The sequence below is a fragment of the Pseudochaenichthys georgianus genome, chromosome 21, assembly GCF_902827115.2.
Source record: "Pseudochaenichthys georgianus chromosome 21, fPseGeo1.2, whole genome shotgun sequence".
NCBI classification, from domain to species: Eukaryota; Metazoa; Chordata; class Actinopteri; order Perciformes; family Channichthyidae; genus Pseudochaenichthys; species Pseudochaenichthys georgianus.
The window spans coordinates 3,460,586-3,481,778 of NC_047523.1; the positions used below are offsets into that span (position 1 = coordinate 3,460,586).

Sequence of the window (21,193 nt, forward strand, 5' to 3'; positions counted from 1 at the left end):
GTATGTTGGCTGTGCGTGCCAAGAATCCTCTCTCCTGCAACAACGGCTGGAATGTCAGCCTGTCCTTGAGCAAGGTATCGATCAGTGCAGGAATGGCGCCTGAACCAGGACGTTTGTTATCATTTTAGCACCTCCCGTGCCCAGGTTAACGGTTTTGGTTAGATGGCTGAAATAACGTCTGTAGGTAACACAAGCATATGAGATGTAATGATTGTTGAATGTTAACATGTCTGAAGATGCGTGTCTTAAAACTGGTGGTTGCTAACAAGGTAGCAAAGGAGACTACTAAACGCCGTCATGCCAGCAGACATTAGTGCCTTTGGTGGCGGTGACTTGAAGTGTTGCAGCAGTGATGCAGTTCCTTTAAAGCAGGGGTCTTCAACTAAAATTCAACGAGGTCCAGTTAGAGAAAATGTCCCCATGCAAAGGTCTGGAACATCAACATGTCTAAGTTGCTTCATGAATTAGTGTGATATATATTGAAGTGACCTGTAGCTTTATCAACGTCTGCATGTAATCAACAACTGACTGCCAATCAAATAAAGAAAGTACAATTAAAAACAACAATATTTATTGTCAATTAACATTGAACTATACAGTAAATACTGTGGATATGTGTAATGTTCCTCTCGGGCTGCATTTACAAATAAAATAGAGAAAATAAATAAATATGTGCATCTTAAAAGTGCTTAATTTTAGATAAATAAAATAAAGTGTAGCAGCAGCTTGAGTGTCCCTTTTTCTTTGTTAACCGTTTCACATCATGACTTAACAGTTTCAGACGATTATAGAACAATACCAGTCTTTACACATCATAACAATTTAACAGTTTCAAAGTTTCTCTTTCTTTCCCTCTTATATTGCAGTCCCTCACTCACTTTTTTTTAATTCAGAGTGAGAATTGAGCTCGAGCTTGTCCTGCGGGAGTTTGTAAATCTGGGCTGACATGGAGTCAGGGCCATTCTCACACACATGCAGGTGCTCATTGGTTACAGTGATGCAAACACAGGTATGGTGAAAAAAGAGAGAACTATTCGAAGCAGAAAAAAACAGCGTAATATACCATCTGACAAAGGCCTGTGCTATAATGCTTCAATTAACTGGCTATTCTTTATAATATACTCAGATCAATAGGAGACAGAGATGTTAAGTTATAAATCAAGGGTTTTTATTATTATTTACAGCAGGGGTGGGGAACCTTTTTCCTTTACATTTTTACAACATCCTCCGAGGGCCGTACAAATGATTGAACTCAACCTCTGCTTAAAAAAATCACAGCCCATTCATTTGGCCTTTCTTTCATGCTGTGCAAAGAAAAAGCAACCTCTTAATCCAGATATCTCACCATGACTCACGCATGCATGCATGTGCACGGTGTGGCATGACCACCAAAACAGAAAGATATGGACACAAGATGTGTGTGTATTTACTATCCTATCCATGTGAACATGATTTAAGTGGGGGTGGACCTAACCTCCTCAAGGAGGGTCCGGATTTTTTTTTAAATATTGAAGTTAAAAGCATCAATCTGGTGCACTTTGAGAGCAACATTAAGAGATCTATGGATACATCTCTCAACACCCATATGAAACAGAACTGTAAGCACATTTTCCTTTTTGGATATTTTACAAATCACTCCCCTTTTAAACTCTATTCTTGTTATTTTTAACAACTTTTTTGTTGCTGTCATATAGTATTTTATACCTGTTTTTCATTTAGTCTCATTCATAACTATATTGATCATATCAAGGTGTGCCTTAACCTCACTGAGCTGAGGTTATTTGAGCCTCTCAGGAGATAGCTCTCTTCCACCTGGTTGTAGAAAAGCTCTTTAAATTCGTTAGCATAGCTAGCTAGCCAGATGCTAATAACAACAGATCGCCACTGTGCTTACAACTAAAGACACAGCCACGCAAACACTGCGGGATGTGTACGGCTCCTTATGGGTACTGCAATATTTTAAGGGCTGGAGCGGCTCCTTATGGGTATTGCAATATTTTAAGGGCTGGAGCGGCTCCTTATGGGTATTGCAATATTTTAAGGGCTGGAGCGGCGTTCTCCACGAATTACACAAGTCCCCCAAATCAGCGTTAAAAAAGCGAGAGGAGCCGAAAAATCCCCTATTAATGTATTGATTATAGCTCCGGGTCCGTATAGGTCGGCGTCTGGGTCCGGATCCGGACCGCGGTCCGCCTGTTGCCGACCCCTGCTTTAAAGGTTAACAACATCTGATGGTTACATTTACACTTCAACTATTCTAACATTTCTGTATATACGTGCAGATGATCCTGCTGAACAAAACATGCAAGAATCATAACTGTGTTTCCACACCTCTTACTTCCTTAAAGTCCAATGGAAAACCCTTTGCTTTTCTTTGTTGGCTCTGGAGAAGCAAGTCAATGCAGTCGTTCATGCTTCTGGATACTTAGCTCCGAAAATGCATCTTAAATTGTATCACATTTCTATATTACCATTACAGATTGGAAACAAAATGAGTTCAGAAAAATAGAAATGTACAATATACTACATGATAGATCTTGTTGGTATCATGACTGTCGGCCTTAAACAGCCAGCATGTCCTTTCTCTGTTCATTTTGAACTTTAAAGTAAGCAGCCACTACTTCCCGCTGTGATCTGCAGCACACATTAGCTTTCCAGCTGCTCTGCAGACATAGGCACGTGTCTCGTGGTGTGCTGTGGCTTAGTGGACGAGCTACTAAGGAACACGCACCAGGGGAAAGTCCACCTCCTCTGCCAGTCTGAAGGCTAACTGCTGTTTGCAGAATCAAACCGCTTAAAGCACTCCTGCAGAGGATGTCCTGCAGCATTGAATCCGGATCCTGCCGTTGTACAGAAGTCAGGCTTTGAGTTATTGGCTGGAGAGTTACACTCAGTGTCATTTCAGTTGAGAATAGATACGGTCCAGACAGAGCCCGATCTTTATACAAGTGCCCGAGACATCAGAATCCAGTTAGTGTTCTGCGGCAGGAAGGAGGGCCAGGTGTGCTGCACAATCACAGCCCGCTGCAACCTGCTGTGTCTGTGTGGAAGAGGCACACGTTCACTGTTTACAGAGAGAGACTAGAGCACGTCTTTTTGCAAGCTTCAGCTGAGATGTTCTTGTTGGGCATTGAGACGGTAATGTGTGTGAGAATGCACTCCCTGTGGAAAAGGACAGCACATGGTGTTTGCACTGGCAAGGAGATGACAGGCAGGACACAGAGAGAAGTCCTTGAGAGGTTCCTCCTCATCAGAGACAGGTGGGGATTTACAGCGTCAACAGGCACATGGGTTGTATTGAGCTGGTATGGATGTTAGTGGGTTAGTGTGATCGTAGGTTACTGCTTTAGATCCAACAGTACTTTCTGCATTCCCTCTGCAGCTTCCTTGAAGGAGGGGAAGGTGATTCACTTCAGGAACACGTGTTGTTATGTTCCATGGAATGCTCTTAACATCCCGATAGCAAAGGATACATGAAGTGCTTTGACAATAAATACATAAAAACATGTCATCTGTGGAAGCCGTGGCGCTGTAAAAAGCTCGACCAATCATCTGAGCCGGCTAAAGTGACTGGATGGCCTACCTGCCTGTCAGCCTTCCACCTGTGCACAAACTCACCTCGTGCCCTCATTGGTCATGTGCACGTTCGTGTGTGTTGGAGGAGGGGCTCTGTGAGGAAGTCTGAAGGAAGGGGCAGATTTTTTCCGGCTGCGTATTTTCAAATTCTAGCCACTCGAGCTGGTTTCTCCTTTCTTACCTCCCCACCTTTAAGTCTTACATTGGTCATGTATGATTTCTATAGCTGCAATGTTGGACAATGAACAGAAGCTCCACCGGTAGGAGAACTGACTGTCTACCATGTAATGACGGGTTCACATACACATTAGTCTCTACCTTACTTTGACCTTCTTATGTGTAAGATCCACGGTGTGTAAGACAGCTGCAACAATGAAGCAAACAGCAGCAGGATGTCATCTCAATGGAACCCAAAGGTAAGGGGCCAGCAGGAGAGCAGGGACAAGTTGCTGATTGTATTCACACAGACGCAGACAGAACCCTGCCCAGTCTGAGCTGGTGTGTACACGAAGTGCTCTGTGATACACACCCAGCAGCTACGGATAAAGTCAAAGGCAGGATTCAGCCTGCCCCCTTCTCTGTCTCAGTGTGTCTGAGGAGCACACGGTGGCCTCAAGTCTACACACTCACACGTGGGTGCTTCATTGCTCTGACTGTGTGGGATGTGGCTGGCTGCCTTGTCCACTGGTAAAGGATCGATGTATGTCTGCTCTCACTTGTGCATCCAGCTTGTCATCTTATTTTAATCTGTACATGGCAAATATTACAACCCTCAATCATTGCATCCTGTCATTGTCTGATTTGTTCTGGTCTCTGGAATCTGGATACGTGTTCATATGGAAATGTTCAATGGACAGTGATTGTATAGCCGGGATAGCCCAGTCTTTACGACCCCTCAAAGGCGCTTTACATTCGACAAGTCATCATTCACACCTTGTCTACACAGAGCAGTGCACTTTGCTCAAGTAAGCTAACAATCACACATATTCACACACCGTTGGCCAACTCTCAGTATTTGCCCAAGGACACAGCGCCATGTTGGCTGCAGAGTATAACCCCCAACCTTCCAATTGGAGGACAAGCGTACTCCCTCGCAGCCGCAGTCGCCCCATAAGGTGGACTTGGACTAAACAGTGAGACATTAGTGCTGCGGACCGGTTCGGCGTACCGGTACGCGGCACTATGAGACATCGTGAACAAAGTAGGAGAAGTTCTTACTTATATACATTGCAACTTTCAGGTCACGTTCTTTTTGCAATCAGGACCATCAGTGCTGTTCCAATCTAAGCTGAGCTGGAGAAACAAGTGCATTCATCCGTTTGTGCTTTCTGACATGACTCCGTCTCATGTCCTCGTTCTGGCTGAATGTTATATTGTATCACAGGACGACCTGATGGCTCTATGATGATCCATGGAACTGCCAGCGTCAGTCGTTCCAATGTGTACCTGTCCACAGCTACATCTGGCATCTTAAACATTGCAAAAGAGACAACATTTGTACTGGTGTTGCCTTTTGAAGGCATGATGTTTTCTGTCCTGCTGTGAAGCAGAGGAATGCTTGGTGCCAAAGCCTCCCATGTTTTGCAAAGGTCAGGTGATGGAAAGCCTGCAAGCTGTAGGCTGGTGTTGTCTTGAATAGAAACACAAGGCGTACAGAGAGACTGGTAGCAGTGAGAGATGTGTCTACCTTCATCAGGCTCAGGTTTGTTTCTAGGCCACGGTGCAGCTCATATTTAGTGTACGCCATTATTCATCTCATGGTGACGGATATCCACTTCAGGAATTGAAATATCATTTGTATTGAGGACCTGCTGCTGCTGCTGTAGAGACAGTGTTACAGATAAGAAGAGTCGAGGTGAAAAGAGAGTGTGTTGGTTGGGGGATTTGGGAAGGGATGATGTCTGTGAGATTTGGGCTCGAGCTCTGTGGGGGGTCGTGTGTGTGTGTGTGTGTGTGTGTGTGTGTGTGTGTGTGTGTGTGTGTGTGTGTGTGTGTGTGTGTGTGTGTGTGTGTGTGTGTGTGTGTGTGTGTGTGTGTGTGTGTGTGTGTGTGTGTGTGTGTGTGTGTGTGTGTGTGTGTGTGTATTTACGTGGGGTCCAGTTGTGGATGACAGCAAGAGGGAGTTTAGCCATCTGTGCTATTCTGTGTCTTCCCTCTAAAACACAGGGTGACGTGGTTGCCATGGTCCCTTTGTAACCCAGCTCTCCTGAGTTGAGAAAAGAGTGTTTACCTTCAGTTGTTTCAATAAGGCAGGTTCATTCATTCCAACCCAAGAGCAGCTAGATGTGAAGTCGAAGTGAGTTTCTGGAGATGCACGCCCTTGCTAAACGGAGCTGGTCCCTCTCCCAGCTCTCAGCCACCCTTTGTTCGGCCCTGTCATCAACCTGTGACTGTGAGTCCCTCCGGTCGGAGACCAAAGGGACTGATCTGAGGATTAGGCCCGGGACGCTCACTACCTGCTCTTCCAGTGGGACATTTGGAAAAGCAGGAAAATACAGGAAGTACTAGCTTGAAATGCAAATGGCTCAATGGACTCAAGAGAAGAGAGGCTTGGCTCAGAGCAGAACAACGTTCTGTGACGAGGAACGACCCGCTCTCCTGGAATGCTGTAAATCTGCTGAGGTAGAAAATGAATTAGTCACACAGCATAACACTTGCTCAATGTTTAATGTTGTATTCTAAAAAGGTTCAAACACAGAGGTACACATTAGGCAGACCAAACATTTCCAGATGAAGGGAAAGTTAATTGAACAAATTCTGCAATATAAAAGTGGCAGGTTTGCTTTATGAAACAGAGCAGACCGAGGCTGCATACCAACACAATTAGGACCATGCTCACATCTCACTATGTTGGTCTGAAGAGCTGAAGCATTCACACACAATGGATAAAACCGGTGTTTCATTTCTATATCCTGTGAGAACATTATATACGTTAAGCATTAAAAACTCTACATACTATTCCTAGCCTGAGGAAGATCTGAATAATCAACAGATTGGAATGGAATCTCTAACATTGTCATGTAGAATAAAGACAAAAGAGTGTTTATACAAATTACATTTATTGAAATTTGAACCAGAAGATGAAGTCTCAAAGAATGTTTTAAATAAAAGGACATAAAACAAAAAGGTGGATAATAATAAAATCTATTAAATGTATATGTAAAGACATTTGGTCAAATGAAATGACACTGAGCTAGTGATAACAGTAACGCCAGCGTGGATGAAGCTGGTGCAGGTCTTTCTTCATGCCCCCCCTCCCCTCCGTGCTGTCCCCTCAGAGGAAGTGGGGAACGGGCAGTGGCGTTTCTATATGTACAAAAGTGGTGGGGCACAAAAAACTCAGATGTCTAAATATAAGCTTCTGCAGAGAGGTTCATGGCTGGTGAGACACTGGTATGGAGTCAGATTTGGGTCAATATTCTAGCGCGTAAAACAAGCTACTCACGAGCTGAAAATGTGCTTTTACACGCGCATAAAATGACCCTCGCGCGCAGATTAAACCCCCGCGAGCGGCTCTGCGCCCGCAAGTGGCTCTGCGCTCGCTCGCGAGAGAAACAGCCTTCTTGCTCGCTCGCGGGAGTGTCAGCCTCGCGGAGTCTGTCTACGCGCGCGTGAAAAGTTTCTGGCACTTTGGGGCGGAGCCACTGGACTTTGATTGACAGCTGCAAGGAAACCCGGGGTTGCCAGGTTTGATAAATGCCTGAAATACCAAGAGCCGAGGAGAGACGGCAGCAAAATCAGTTGGACGAGATTGAATGGTAAAGTTGTCCATATGTGTATATATAATTGTTGCATTTAAGTGATATATTGGTTGTAAAAAATTATTTGCTTGATACAAAAGGACATTCTTTATAACCAATTTCTTTATTATCACGCATTTGTAATATTTGTATGCTAGAACTTTTTGTATTCTTTTTGAAAAATAAAAAATAAATAGCTCACTTGTCATTCATTTTAATCCTTAATTATCCATCCAACACTGAAAAGGTGGTCCTTGTGAAGAGTCTCATCACTATATTCCCTCAGCTGAAAGTCATTTACAACAATAGTTTGCTGAAGATTAAGTTTGTTTTAACCAAGGTATAAGGTTTTTTTAGGTGTGATTTTATGAATGATCTATTCTGTCAACATTTGATGAATTAGACAAATATTAATGTTTTTAAATGTTAACAATTATTTTCTTAATGACATATTGTGCTAATGAAATCCTTGTAAATAAATGTCCAATGAATTTATTCTTGCATTCAATTTTTTTGAATAAAAACCATATTCACCACCTGGTACTTCCAGTAATCGTCATTGACACACAATGTGCAGATATAACACAATCAAATGTTAATTCTGGTTAAAGAAATATAACACAAAATGTGCAGAAATAACAAATGAGTGTGTTCATCTTGGTTACACATTTATGACACACAATGTGTAAAATGTGCACATTGTGTGTTAGGGGCATGTAACACATTTTGTGTGTAAAAATGATTTACACATAAATAAACACATCACGTGTTGTCCCTGAGCACACTCTGTAGGTGTGTTGAAATTCAACACATGTTGTGTCATATTTGACACATCCCTTCTAAGAGTGTACAGCATATATATATATATATTAGCTGTACACTTTACGAATATAATAGTTTTTTATGGACAATTTTACCATTCAATCTCGTCCAACTGATTTTGCTGCCGTCACTCCTCGGCTCTTGGTAGTGCAGGCATTTATCAAACCTGGCAACTTCGGGTTTTCTTGCAGCTGTCAATCAAAGTCCAGTGGCTCCGCTCCAAAATCCCAGAAACTTTTCACGCGCGCGTAGACAGACTCCGCAAGGCTGACACTCCCGCGAGCGAGCAAGAAGGCTGTCTCTCTCACGAGCGAGCGCAGAGCCACTCGCGGGCGCAGAGCCGCTCGCGGGGGTTTAATCTGCGCGCGAGGGTCATTTTATGCGCGTGTAAAAGCACATTTTCCGCTCGTGAGTAGCTTGTTTTACGCGCTAGAATATTGACCCAAATCTAACTCCATACACTGGCACTGACTCTTCAGGTTTACAAATATATTAAATCAAAATATAATATTATTTTCAAAAGCTTTTTTTGTCTGATGCTTCAATTACCTTTAAACAGACAGTTCAACAGAAGGATACCCAAACATTTTTAATTTTATCATTTAAATATTGAATTGTTTTCTCTTAGTAAGATCCCATTTTCAATAAAATTGCAGTCTTACCTTGACTCGAAGATGAAGTCCATTTGCCTATCCTTCTGGACAAAAATCTCTATTACTTTTTTGTAAAAGTCCTCCTTATCTTCTTGTAGTTTCAAAAGTCTATCATAAATCTAATCTAATCAATAGATTTTTTATTCGAAAATGATAAAGTAGGGTAGACATGTGGATATTACCCGGCTGAACAAAACGTACATTTATCTAACAGCTACGTTTCCCACAGATCTTATTTTGAGCCATTTTCTAAAATCCTATGGAGAAATCTCGTTGCTTTTTTGTCGAGGGAAGCCATGCGCAGCTTACTTCCGGGTTTTAGGACGCCTCACTGCAGCTCTCTCTGTGACTACCCGATCCGTCACCCTGCCCGATCGGTTCTGCGCATGTGCGAGAGGGTCCGCCATGTTGGACAACTCCGGACGGCAACACCAGATGGACCCTTGACACAGTGGCTTTTAGCAAAGCTCAAAAAGAAAAACCGAGAGGGATGAGTTATTGTTGTTACAACGTGACTTCACTATTATTTAACAACTCTTTTTATTGGGTTCTTTTATTTGGGGTTAAGTACATTGTCAGAATAAGTGAGGAATGAATTTAACTTCTGTTAGACAGCCATATGCCATACATTTTTGCATACATTCACAGTAAATATGTATTCAGTATGATAGCTGTCTTAACAGAAGTTAAATCTATTTCTCACTTATTCTGACAATGTACTGAACCCCAAATAAAAGAACCCAATAAAAAGAGTTGTTAAATAATAGTGAAGTCACGTTGTAACAACAATAACTCATCCCTCTCGGTTTTTCTTTTTGAGCTTTGCTAAAAGCCACTGTGTCAAGTGTCCATCTGGTGTTGCCGTCCGGACTTCCGGACCATCTCGCACATGCGCAGAACCGATCGGGTAGGGTGACGGATCGGGTAGTGACACTCAGACATATAAAGAGTAGACGCCGCATCGACCGCTGCTGCCTATTGGCGCTGACGAGCCGTGGGGCCGCCATCTTGGACCGGTCACCCGCTCCACTCAGTGTAATCTGTCTGGCAGGCGCAATGAAGTGTCAGCGCATTTTATCAATCATAACTCGCTGAATACAAAACTGATTTTCACGGGGGGGGGGGTTTCTGCAAACGTCATATATGTAGGCATGATACCGGACACATGATTCGGCGTATTTTAATATTCATAGTAGGCTTAACAGCAATAGAATATTCTGGTATTTGATAGCCTATGTTATGTATGATAGGTATTTTGCAAAAGACACACGATATATAATATATACACACACACATAAAAAAACACTAATGGTCTATATATGATAGAGAAGCATATTGTGTAGGCCTATACTCAGCTATTTTAATAAGTTGAAAAATGAAGAAACAATAATACATTATACATAGACAGAAGTTATATATCAGTAAAAATGAATATCTATGTCATAAAAAATGAAAATGTACTTCTACATCTATATAAAAAATGTAAATGTTCAAGTTAAACACAAGAACATGACACCACCCTGCCCAAACCATATTTACACAAAGTTGCTCATGACACCCGAATGCCCCGTGCATGCGGCTCCTCCAAAGCATGACTGAGAACCTCTTTCTCATATCTTTGTCTTTGGGAAACCATCAAAATAAAAACGGAGATTTGAGAGTCAACACAAAAACATTTTAAGAAGGAGGTCAAGCTTATTTTCTTCCTTCTTCTTCCTAGATAGATTAGATTAGATTTTAGATTTAGATTAGGACCCTTTGTGTTTCAGGTGACAAAGACTTCGTCAGGTAATATGCAATGGGAGCCTTCCAATGTCCGTGTAGGCCAACCACCATGAACACAAGAGCCTCAGTAGCAGCATCGGTCTCATTGTTTCCATCACCCATGTCTACAAAAGCAGACATTGACTGGTTATGTGGATTATATTGCACATGTTTTCTGATGGCCATGTCATCCAACATGAGTGAAACACATCCATATTTAGCCTGGTCGTCCTGGCATCTTCTCTCCATCATATCCAGCATCATCTTGTTCAGGCCAGGCTTGTCATCCACCGAACACAGCCACCTGTAAAAAAATTGAGAAGTAGCTATTTAACGTACTTGCAACCGTAATTTCCAAAAATGAAATTGAACAACATTAAGACTACCTTTTTGTTGTAGTCTCTCTGAGGTATTTGTATGCCTTTGGACCATGTAGATGGAGTGTGAGGGCACATTCTCTGTGGTCCTTGGAGTACTCATGGCCCTGCTTTGCCTTCAAGTCTATTTGAAGATCTGAAATTGTATGAGAAAAAATTAATAAGTCCCCTTCATATAATAACAAAGGAGTTTAATAAAGAGTGTAAGAGTAAGATGTACATGAATTTCAAAGTGCTAATTTAATTTTACCTGAGTAGAAATTAAGCCTCTTTGAGTTCTTCATTAATGAGGTTCTTTTCCCTCAAATCCCCCAAAAGAGTCCTCACTGTGGTCTCTGCCCTCTTTTCTCTAGCCATGGCATTCTTCCTCTCTCGCTCGAGACTCTCCACTCTTGCTAAAGCTTCATTGAGTCTGGCCTTAAGAGCAGTAGGAGAAGTAGGCGAGACATCGCTATGATCCTAGAAAGAGGGATGAACATGGTTTGAGTGATGTTTCACTTCACACACATCACTTTGACACAACTAGAGTATGGCCCACATTATTTCTTATAGTCATCACCTGTCAAAGCCACTGCCAGCATCATGTGTGTGTGTGTGTGTGTGTGTGTGTGTGTGTGTGTGTGTGTGTGTGTGTGCGAGTGTGTGAGTGTGCCAGGAATGCATGTTCAACATGTCTTCAATTGTGTGTGTATGTGTTTATTTGTGAGTGTGTTTAATATGAGTGGCAGCAAACAAGAGAGATTTTACTTTGTCTAGGACCATTATGAATGATGTTGAAAATAGAAATACTCACATCATTAGGCTGAGGTTGTAGCTTCTGGGTCGTCCTGAGGGGCCACAGACAGGCTCTCTTCAGCTTTTCACACACACACACACACACACACACACACACACACACACACACACACACACACACACACACACACACACACACACACACACACACACACACACACACACACACACACACACACACACACACACACACACACACACACACACACACACACACACACACACACACACACACACACACACACACACCACACACACACACACACACACACACACACACACACACACACACACACACACACACACACACACACACACACACACACACACACACACACACACACACACAATTGATAATAGAATATTTACATTTATGAATGCTAATAGCCTTATGATGATACACCTACTCTTTGGAGGTGAACCGGGAAGCTGAAGATGGAGGGAATAACACCATCTCTGAGTCGGACAATCTGTCCTGTCAAACTCGTCCTGCTTAAAATGCTCACTGCAAATCACGGATGACTCGCTTGCAGTGAACCCTTCCCTCCTCAAAGCAACTTCCCACTTCTTTCTCATATCTTTGTCTTTGGGAAACCTTCAAAATAAAAACGGGAGATTTGAGAGTCAACACAAAAACATTTTAAGAAGGAGGTCAAGCTTATTTTCTTCCTTCTTCTTCCTAGATAGATTAGATTAGATTTTACTTTATTCATCCCACAACGGGGAAATTCACTTGTTACAGCAGCGATTTATAAAGTCTCAGTTGGCCATGAACATAATGTTTGCTGGCTACGATTTCGCTGGCGGACATCAATACAGTACAATAATATTCTATTTACAAAATACAACCAATTATAATGTTGAATCTTACTTGTGAAAAGTAATCCCCCGACCCCTGTTCGCAATCGTCCGCCGATTTGCACAGCAATATGCTGCACAGTGCTCTGGCATCTTGAAACCTCTGCTGTCTCTGGGTAGAATGTCTGTAGGATGACCGGTCCAAGATGGCGGCCGTATTTCTTGCGCCCCAGCAGCCAATGCGGCGTCTACTCTTTATATGTCTATGGTGACACTCTCTCCTCCTCTTCACACACCACACTTTTCGCGGCACACGTACTTACAGCCAATCAGCTCTGAATTATGTGAGATGACGTATGGTGGGGATGGCAGCACTTTGCCCCTATTGTCATTATTTTTTGCCACACACATAAATAGGAAAATACTCTGAGCATGCGCAGTGTAGTTTTTGCAGTCACCGTTCACTTAGACAGTTAGAGGGAGGGGCATGATCGGGTTTTGTCCCACATGGCTCTAAACAGCTCAATAGTCACACACTGTAGACACTAATTAGAAGAGCACAGACTAAAACAGCAATGTACAGACGAATCAGATGATTAAACATGATCTTAAAATATATTTTATATATTTTCTAATTTATTTTTTGCATTTTGTTGTAATCATTATTTTAATACTTTCTGCTGACACTAGGTGGGGCTGTGCCCCACCTGCCCCTAATGACCAGTCGCCACTGGGAACGGGATAAGACTCTGGACGCCACGCTGTCTCAATGATCCACACTGTTAATATGAGAGGAAAGTAAATGTTTTAGGAAATGAAAAATATGAAGTTAACAAATAAAACACAGCTCATGGACGGTAGGTTTCCCTACAAAGTTAACTCAGCCTCCATTGATTTTCATATCAGATTAGCGTGTTAATAAAATAAACTATCATGGATTATACTTGCATATCTAAACAGAATCATGAAAACCTGTTGGTTGAGTCAGGCACACGAGTCCGTTTGAGTGTGTGCGCCGGTGTCTGAACGCTCGCAGCTGCCTGCACTGTACAATCGTTGGAGGACTGGGCTGTCACTCAAACATTGAGTAGCCAATGGGGACGCACCCCTGAAAGTCCCGCCCACCTGGGATGTTTGTGTCAAAATCTCAAACAAAAAATGAGGGAGCGCAAAAGAGAGAGCTGCAGCGAGAGCAAAAGTCTGATCATTGAGGAAGAAGAAACAAGAACTGCAAACAAAAACCTATGTTAAAACTAAGAAAAAAGACTTATAGTTTACATGATTACACTAATTATTTGTTTGCAATTTATAGTTTTATTTTTGAAATTTATTTTATTTTGCTTGATTTTTTCTTTTAAACTCATAGTTTTGCTTTATTCTGAAAAAGTGTTGCTTTATCTTTATGATACAAAACTAATCCCATAATCTCCTTGCTACGGGTGCTCCGGCGTGCAGTGACATATATCCAAGGATTATTTAGAGACGGTTGATTTGGATGCTGCTGTTTTGAGCATTGCAATACATGTATTTTCATTATGTTATTTATTTATGATTATTTTTAGGCTCAGCAAAGATTTGTTGTCAGTTTGTATAGGTGTTGTTATCTGCTTTGTGTAGCGTGGTTCTACAATCAGAGTTACAAGGGTCTATAAATGCAATGAAAACAATTGGCCACAGCAAATCATTATATTAAACATGTCACTTTTACTTTTGAATGCTTCAATACAAAGGTGATATATGTGTACTACACAATATATACATCATTAGTCCAAACAGGGCTACATTTGATTGAATTATAAAAGGTATATTTTGCAGATAAACCTAGTAACCCCGCCCCCTACGGCTCTTTTGAACGGTTCTCGCAAAGGAACGGAGCCATAAAATCCGGCTCCCTTCAAAGAGCCATAATCCCATCACTAGTCTCCAGCACCAGAGTTGAATAGATTGCTTTGTGTCACTGTTTCTCTTCGTCAGTTCACTTTAATCACACTAGGTGGCAGCATAGCCGCACTTCAAATTCTCCCCGTTTCAGATTTGTCTTTACAAAATTAGGGTTTCCAAAAATTGCACCATTTTCTGGACCGAAGCCCAGGTGATGCTTATGTGCTGATCTGGTGTTAGCAGGGCAACTCTCACTATCCGTTCATTGAGAAGCTCACTCACCCCCAGACAAGGTTGGATACTGGAATGACGCGCACGGGATATAGATCAATGTTTGGTCAGGTGGTGTACAGTCATGGTGCAGGGCTCACCGTGTCTTTTATTGACTTATTGTGTACCAAATGTATCAACATGAGATGTTGTGAAGGTTGCAGGAGGCTAGTGGCATGCATAATGAAGCAGGAGCTCAGAAACATCCAAAGGTTCTGTTACCCACAATCCTTTGCAACAGAGCATATTCAAAACAGCCTTCAACACAAGATATCCATGGCTGTAGCAAATGGTGATTGCATGAATGTGTGATTCAGAACAACACAAAGGGAATTCAAGAGATACATGTGGTTTATTTTTGATCAAATGTAATTTAAATAGCATTTAGATGTATACATGTGTTCTATTGTGTCTCCACCAGGTGGCTCTGCTCGGCTTGGACCTCTTATCTGCCTTAGTGACGAGGTTACAGGAGAGATTTAGGTCCCACGTGGGAACAGGTAAGATTCAATATATTATATCTTGTAATAAATTATCATTACACAATATCATATTTGTATAATGTAGATTAAAGCCTCTTACTTCAAATGTCTAAAGAGGAGCTTTTAGAACCTCCCACAGATACACCCATTTAATCAAATACATCGAAATAAAGACACATATGGAGTTTAAAGGTCAAGGTAAATTTGAATGTTGCGTTTTCTTGCAATTTTACAATTTCCAGAGCTTTTATGAAATCTCACCAGTCTCTCATTTAAACTAAACAATTATTTAATAATATGAGTTAACATTTCCGGTAAACTAGAGATTCAGTTATCAATGATCAGTGAGTGCACCCCAAACGTCTTAGTTCACATTTGAATGCAGGCATAATGGCTGAGATCCCGTCTTTGCTTTGAGGACAGTTCTCTTCTACCACGGTGACTGCTGCCCACTGTCCGCCCCTCCTCTTTTTTATGGAGGATGGAACATTACATAAGTATACATAAATAAATGTGTAAATAAATGTATGAATAAATACAGGAATAAATAAATAAATAAGGAAATAAATACAGGAATAAATAAATGAAGAAATAAATACATAAATAAATAAATGAGGAAATAAATACACAAATAAATAAATGTGGAAATAAATACACAAATAAATAAAAGAATAAATGCATAAATAAATATGGAAATAAATACTTGAATGTATAAATAAATAAATAAAAGTCGAAAATAAAACAGAACACACGTTATTATTAGGGCTGTCAAACGATTACAATTTTTAATCAGATTAATCACAGCTTAAAAATTAATTAATCATGATTAATCACCATTCGAACTATGTCCAAAAAATGCCATTTATTTATGTATATTGTTGTGGGAATGGAAAGATAAATGAAAGAAGGCGGATATATCCATTTAACATACAGTATCTATGTTTATTATAACATTTTTCTGCATGTCAAAATGAAAGACAGCCCACACACCTATCATTCATCAAACCGTGGGGTCTTAATTCATTACGTGTTGATTTCTATCAACGGGGGAGTACTTCAGGAAAGTCGACAGAGGGGGGGGGGGAGCTAGTGGAGTACTTCGTGACCACAGAGTGTGAACGTTGTGATCAGCTGTTTTAGCGCAGTTCTCCAGTGAAGGGGGGAGTCTCCCTCCGCAGCCGGTTGGCGTAGTTTTGGCACAGTTCCGTTGTACAGACCGACGTTAACAGCAGCCCTGTCTGTGCACACGGAGACCGACTGTCCGGTGATCTAACCACCTTCTGGAAAAGCTTCACAAGTACGTCGGTACGCAAATGCGCTTTGTGACACAAGTGACGGTACGCATTTCAGATTACGCACATAACCTGCGTACCAGTTATGTGCACCCCTGTACCAGAGCCATATTATTACTATTATATGGCTCTGCCCTGTACTACAGCAAAAGTATTCTGCGTCGGGACTTCCTGCAACAACACCACGCCATTATCAAAGATGTTCTATTGAGAAGACGATCACTACGTGACAAAAGTTTTCAAAACCGTGGCAATCTTACTAACTGCTGTCTGTGCAATTTACTCCGCGCGAGTTGGCAGACTTTATTTTGCTTACTTTAACATCATTTTTCATGGTGGGGCTAAGCCATTTCTTGGTATGGGTGTAGCCTACCCCAGCCATACCCTGGCGCTGCCACTGGTGGCACGTATGGGGCGGGCCATTCTGCACATGCGTTAAATGCGTTAAATATTTTAACGCAATTAATTCAAAAAATTAATTACCGCCGTTAACGCAATAATTTTGACAGCACTAGTTATTATATATCTTTTAATATATTCCTACATTTACGGTCACTTACATTTATTTATTTATGTCTCTCTGTGTCCGTATGCTAATGAGGTGGGCGGTCCTAACCTCAGCCTGAAGCATGATTGGTTACAGGAGTGTGATCATTTCTGACAGATTGGGTTTAGCAGAAGTGGCATGATTTTGTTCTCAGGAGGAGAATTTGAGAGAGTATTACCCAAAAAGTACACAGTAAAAGTACTTCATTTTATTGTTGGTAGCAGTCAAACTAGGACTGACTCTAACAGTGTCCGTTTTATTAAGAACTTCTGGTAAAAATGATTTGTATCGCTCTGTAAAAGAAAGCAGTAAAAACATGCATTATTTGACTCTTGTAGCGTCAGAGCCGCTTCTCAGCGATTACCTAAAGGCCTGATAAATCATGCACTCAAAAATGAAGAGCTGCTGATTGGACCAAGCAACACGAGAGACGGCTGAGGTGACCGCTGTAACGAACGTGTGCTTCAATAACATTTTGGGGCAAGTCCTCTATACATCGTTCCACACGAAACTGGACATGGTCTTTTGGTTCTCCATTCTCTAAGTGGTCCGCTAATGATCTCCAATGGCTCTTAAACCAATAACCATAAATAAACCTGAGTACATTTGAATTGTCAACAATTACAACTGTGGATATACCATGGATGTATAAAGATAAGGGCTAAGCAATAATGCTCCTCCTGCATTCAAATCAGTGCTGTCAGCCAGGCGTTAGAAGTAGAGCCCAATCTGCCAGAAATGATCACACTCCTGTAACCAATCATGCTTCAGACTGAGGTTAGGACCGCCCACCTCATTAGCATATGGACACAGAAATACATAAATAAATAAATGTAAGTGACCGTAAATGTAGAAATATATTAAAGATATATAATAACGTGTGTTCTGTTTTCTTTTCGACTTTTATTTATTTATTTGTGTATTTATTTATTTCCGTATTTATTTATTCCTGTATTTCTTCACACATTTATTTGTTTATACTTGTGTTCAAATAAGAACAAATGACTCTACAATTCAAACTCCTCCTTCTATGATGACTGTTTTGAGGGGATGCCTGAAAGATTATTGGCCATAGGATCATTTTTAATACCCATACATATGTTTGTAATTCCTGGTCTGGTGTGATTCTTCTTGGTTTCATCCTGCTCTTTCCTCAGTTCTTCCCAGCCTTATCGATCGATTGGGAGATTCTAAAGACCAAGTGCGAGAACAGGACCAAACAGTGCTGCTAAAGATCATGGAGCAAGCTGCCAGCCCACAGGTACCAACACACACTCACACACAGCCTGCTGCTTCCTGATTGAGCCGACCTTAGTGCGTGTGATGAAATGGACCACTGAGCTGTTGTATTGAATCTAATCCTCAAACCTCTGATATTATAACCCAACACAACTCTCCCTGTTGCCCTACCTGGAACCCTTCACATTGACTTGCTCTGATGTGTCTCGAGGACAAAAACTGCCCAACTGTTTGTGACCAGTTTGTCCTGAATGATTATTATATCATTATTAAGAGAGCTGAGGTTTTACTTCCAATTTCTGAGAAAAACGTGTCAAAATGGATGCCATATTAAAAAAAACAACAACACATAGATTATATCTTTATATATCATATCTTTGAATAGCCATTCATGGCGGACTGGTCCATTTCCTTTACTGTTTGTGTTCTCAATGATCCATTGACTGATAATCCATTGTGTGTTGTTATAGTATGTGTGGGACCGAATGCTGGGAGGCTTCAAACACAAGAACAACAGGACCAGAGAAGGAGTGTGCCTTTGTCTCGTCGCCACGCTGAGCACGTGAGTCTCACCTTTCTTATTGCACGTGCACTGTCCGTGTGGATGAGACCTAGTTTCATCGTTTTGTCATGTGGATGATACACATCTTTCCATTCTTGCAAATTAGAATGGATACATGCAGTTTATGAAATACAATATCTTTAGCTAGGCAGACATCTTAGTTCAAAACTGCCTTTTTTTAAATTACATGTTATTTTCAAAAAATAAATGACTGATGTTGTTCAGCTTGACTTCCTTTCACTACCCTGTCCCGTAGGTGCTGTATATCTCCTGTATCTGTTCATTGGGCTGAGTGATATACTTATTTTCTTCCAGACATGGAGCTCAAGGCCTGACCCTGAGTAAAATTGTTCCCCACATATGTAACCTGTTGGGGGACCCCACAAGTCAGGTATGCACAGTCATGCTTTTCTTCCATCTGCTTTGCCACCGTAGTCAAATTGTATATTTGTATATTGTACATATGTGCATATAGTCTATGGTGAGAACAAAGACTCAGGTGCAAATCAAAGAAACAGTTGGTAATGATTTCACATGTTGCGGGTTTCAGGTGCGTGACGGAGCGATGAGCTGCTTGGTGGAGATCTACAGACATGTGGGGGAGAGGGTGAGGATGGATCTCAGCAAAAAGGGCCTGCCACAGTCACGGTACGACCACAGAACGCTGACCCTCCCTCCCTCCCTCCATCCACCCCCACTAGTGGCAGAATTAGGCATTGCAGCATTGCAGTGAGAACACTGATACGTGGGAAGATGTACACTCCGTCTTTATTGTATTAGGTTCATCCATCGTTCACAAATGCAGTCTCTTACAAATTACATATATATATATCTATAAGAACATTCAAAAAACAACCTTTTGTACCGTTATATCCTAAATGAATCATTTGGTTGTATTAGTTACCTATCCTGAGTCAGTGTATTGTACAGTAGATGCAGCAGTAGGAACAGACAGGAGTACCAGCAGGAAGCTAGGTTATGTACTGCTGTGGACGGGGCAGCAACAAAACGTATTGTGGTCACCCAAAAAAATCAATGTCAGTTTAAGTGTTGTGCTATATTGAGAATATTCTCATCACTTTGCGTTCCTGTCAGACAGCCCTTTTTCACAGAGAACCGAAGCCTATATCTTTACTTCTGTATCTTCGGAGCCATCAGACTTGAACCTCTCACCGTCTAACACTGCCTCTATCTGTTAGTCTGTTTGTGTTATTGTGGGAATGTGGTTACCTCCAAAGTGTGTTTTTATCAATGGAGTGAGTCTGGTGGTTTCTGAGAGCAGAGACGTCTAGCGGTCGCTTCCCCGTCAGAGATGCTGTCTGACAGCAAAGTCAAGTTGTGAACATCTTGTAATTATAGTGTGCACTAAGACTGAAATACATTTTTCAAAATGTCTAAAATGGATTTGATGCTGACCTAATTTCACATCAGTACTTACCTTCCGGCTGGTTTCCTGTCTGCTTCCTTAAACTCCCCTTAACTGTGCTTTGTCACAGATTGTATTACATATATATTATTATTGCAGTGTTTCTTCAAAATGGCAATTTGTTTTATTTCCGGTCAGCTTTTGGTCACTATCTGAAATCTCTAGCTTTGTCAACCTTTAATTTGGGCAGTAAACTATAAGTTCCCAATGGGCACCAGCATTTGGAAAGGGGGGGCTGCATTTAGTGTTGCAGATATTAGAGAAGTTCTGTCTGTTGCTTATAGAGAACATATCAAAAAGACACACTATGTAATCATTTTCTTAGCGCACATGTATTTGTACATGATATTTAAAGAAACAGAAAGTGCCCCATGTGCAGCTCCATAGTCTAAGTTCAGAAATAATTACTGAGGTGAAGTTATTTTTGTTTCACCTTCCATATCATCCAGGTGATTTCACACAAGCTTGGATTGGGATTATCTAGATTCCTATCTCTAGCTACCCTAGCTAACCTTGTGTTTGATATATTTGAAACCTACTTGGCATAACACTCCAGCCACTGAATCGGACTTACAGTCCTCCTTCTCTTAAAGGGGACCTGTCATGCAAAATGCACTTTTTGATGTCTTCTCTACATCAACATGTGTCCCCGGTGCGTCGGGGAACTCACGCAGCGTCAGAAAATAAAACCCCCTCTCTTTTCCTCCGTACCCAAATTTCTAAAAACGGGGGAACAACGGAGCTGATCCAGATTTGTGTCCGATATGACGTCATATCGGAAATGTGGACCCACGGCCCTATCAGAAAGCTGCTATCAGAAACAATGCCCGACTGTTTTGGACGTAATATGGTCGGTGTTTACATTAGCATGCTAACACTCAGAGCTAACCTGTACTGGAGAGCATGTGTGTGAAGAAGCAGGAAGTAAAAAGGAACTCACCTTGTGGTGTAACCGGCAAGAGAGAAAGC

The 21,193-nt window shown here is 41.5% G+C and overlaps 1 protein-coding gene, 1 long non-coding RNA gene and 1 other non-coding gene across 13 annotated transcripts in view; 1 reads left to right on the forward strand and 2 right to left on the reverse strand.

Annotated features, from left to right (window-relative positions):
• clasp1a (cytoplasmic linker associated protein 1a) overlaps positions 1 to 21,193 on the forward strand; it is a 113,839-nt gene that overhangs the window by 20,553 nt on the left and 72,093 nt on the right. For all 11 annotated transcript variants that reach the window (XM_071206990.1, XM_071206991.1, XM_034110698.2 and 8 more), the window contains exons 2-6: positions 15,098 to 15,176; positions 18,155 to 18,258; positions 18,707 to 18,798; positions 19,114 to 19,189; positions 19,349 to 19,446. In XM_071206990.1, the coding sequence (XP_071063091.1) occupies positions 15,098 to 15,176; positions 18,155 to 18,258; positions 18,707 to 18,798; positions 19,114 to 19,189; positions 19,349 to 19,446 (449 nt within the window). The remainder of the gene's footprint in view (positions 1 to 15,097; positions 15,177 to 18,154; positions 18,259 to 18,706; positions 18,799 to 19,113; positions 19,190 to 19,348; positions 19,447 to 21,193) is intronic.
• On the reverse strand, positions 10,755 to 11,793 carry LOC139435985 (uncharacterized). Its single transcript, XR_011645192.1, has 4 exons — positions 11,726 to 11,793; positions 11,183 to 11,391; positions 10,942 to 11,068; positions 10,755 to 10,859 (listed from the first exon to the last, which is right to left on the reverse strand). It is a non-coding gene; the product is annotated as an uncharacterized lncRNA (long non-coding RNA).
• Positions 14,579 to 14,705, reverse strand: LOC117467152 (U4atac minor spliceosomal RNA). The gene has a single exon (XR_004554356.1). It is a non-coding gene; the product is annotated as a U4atac minor spliceosomal RNA (small nuclear RNA).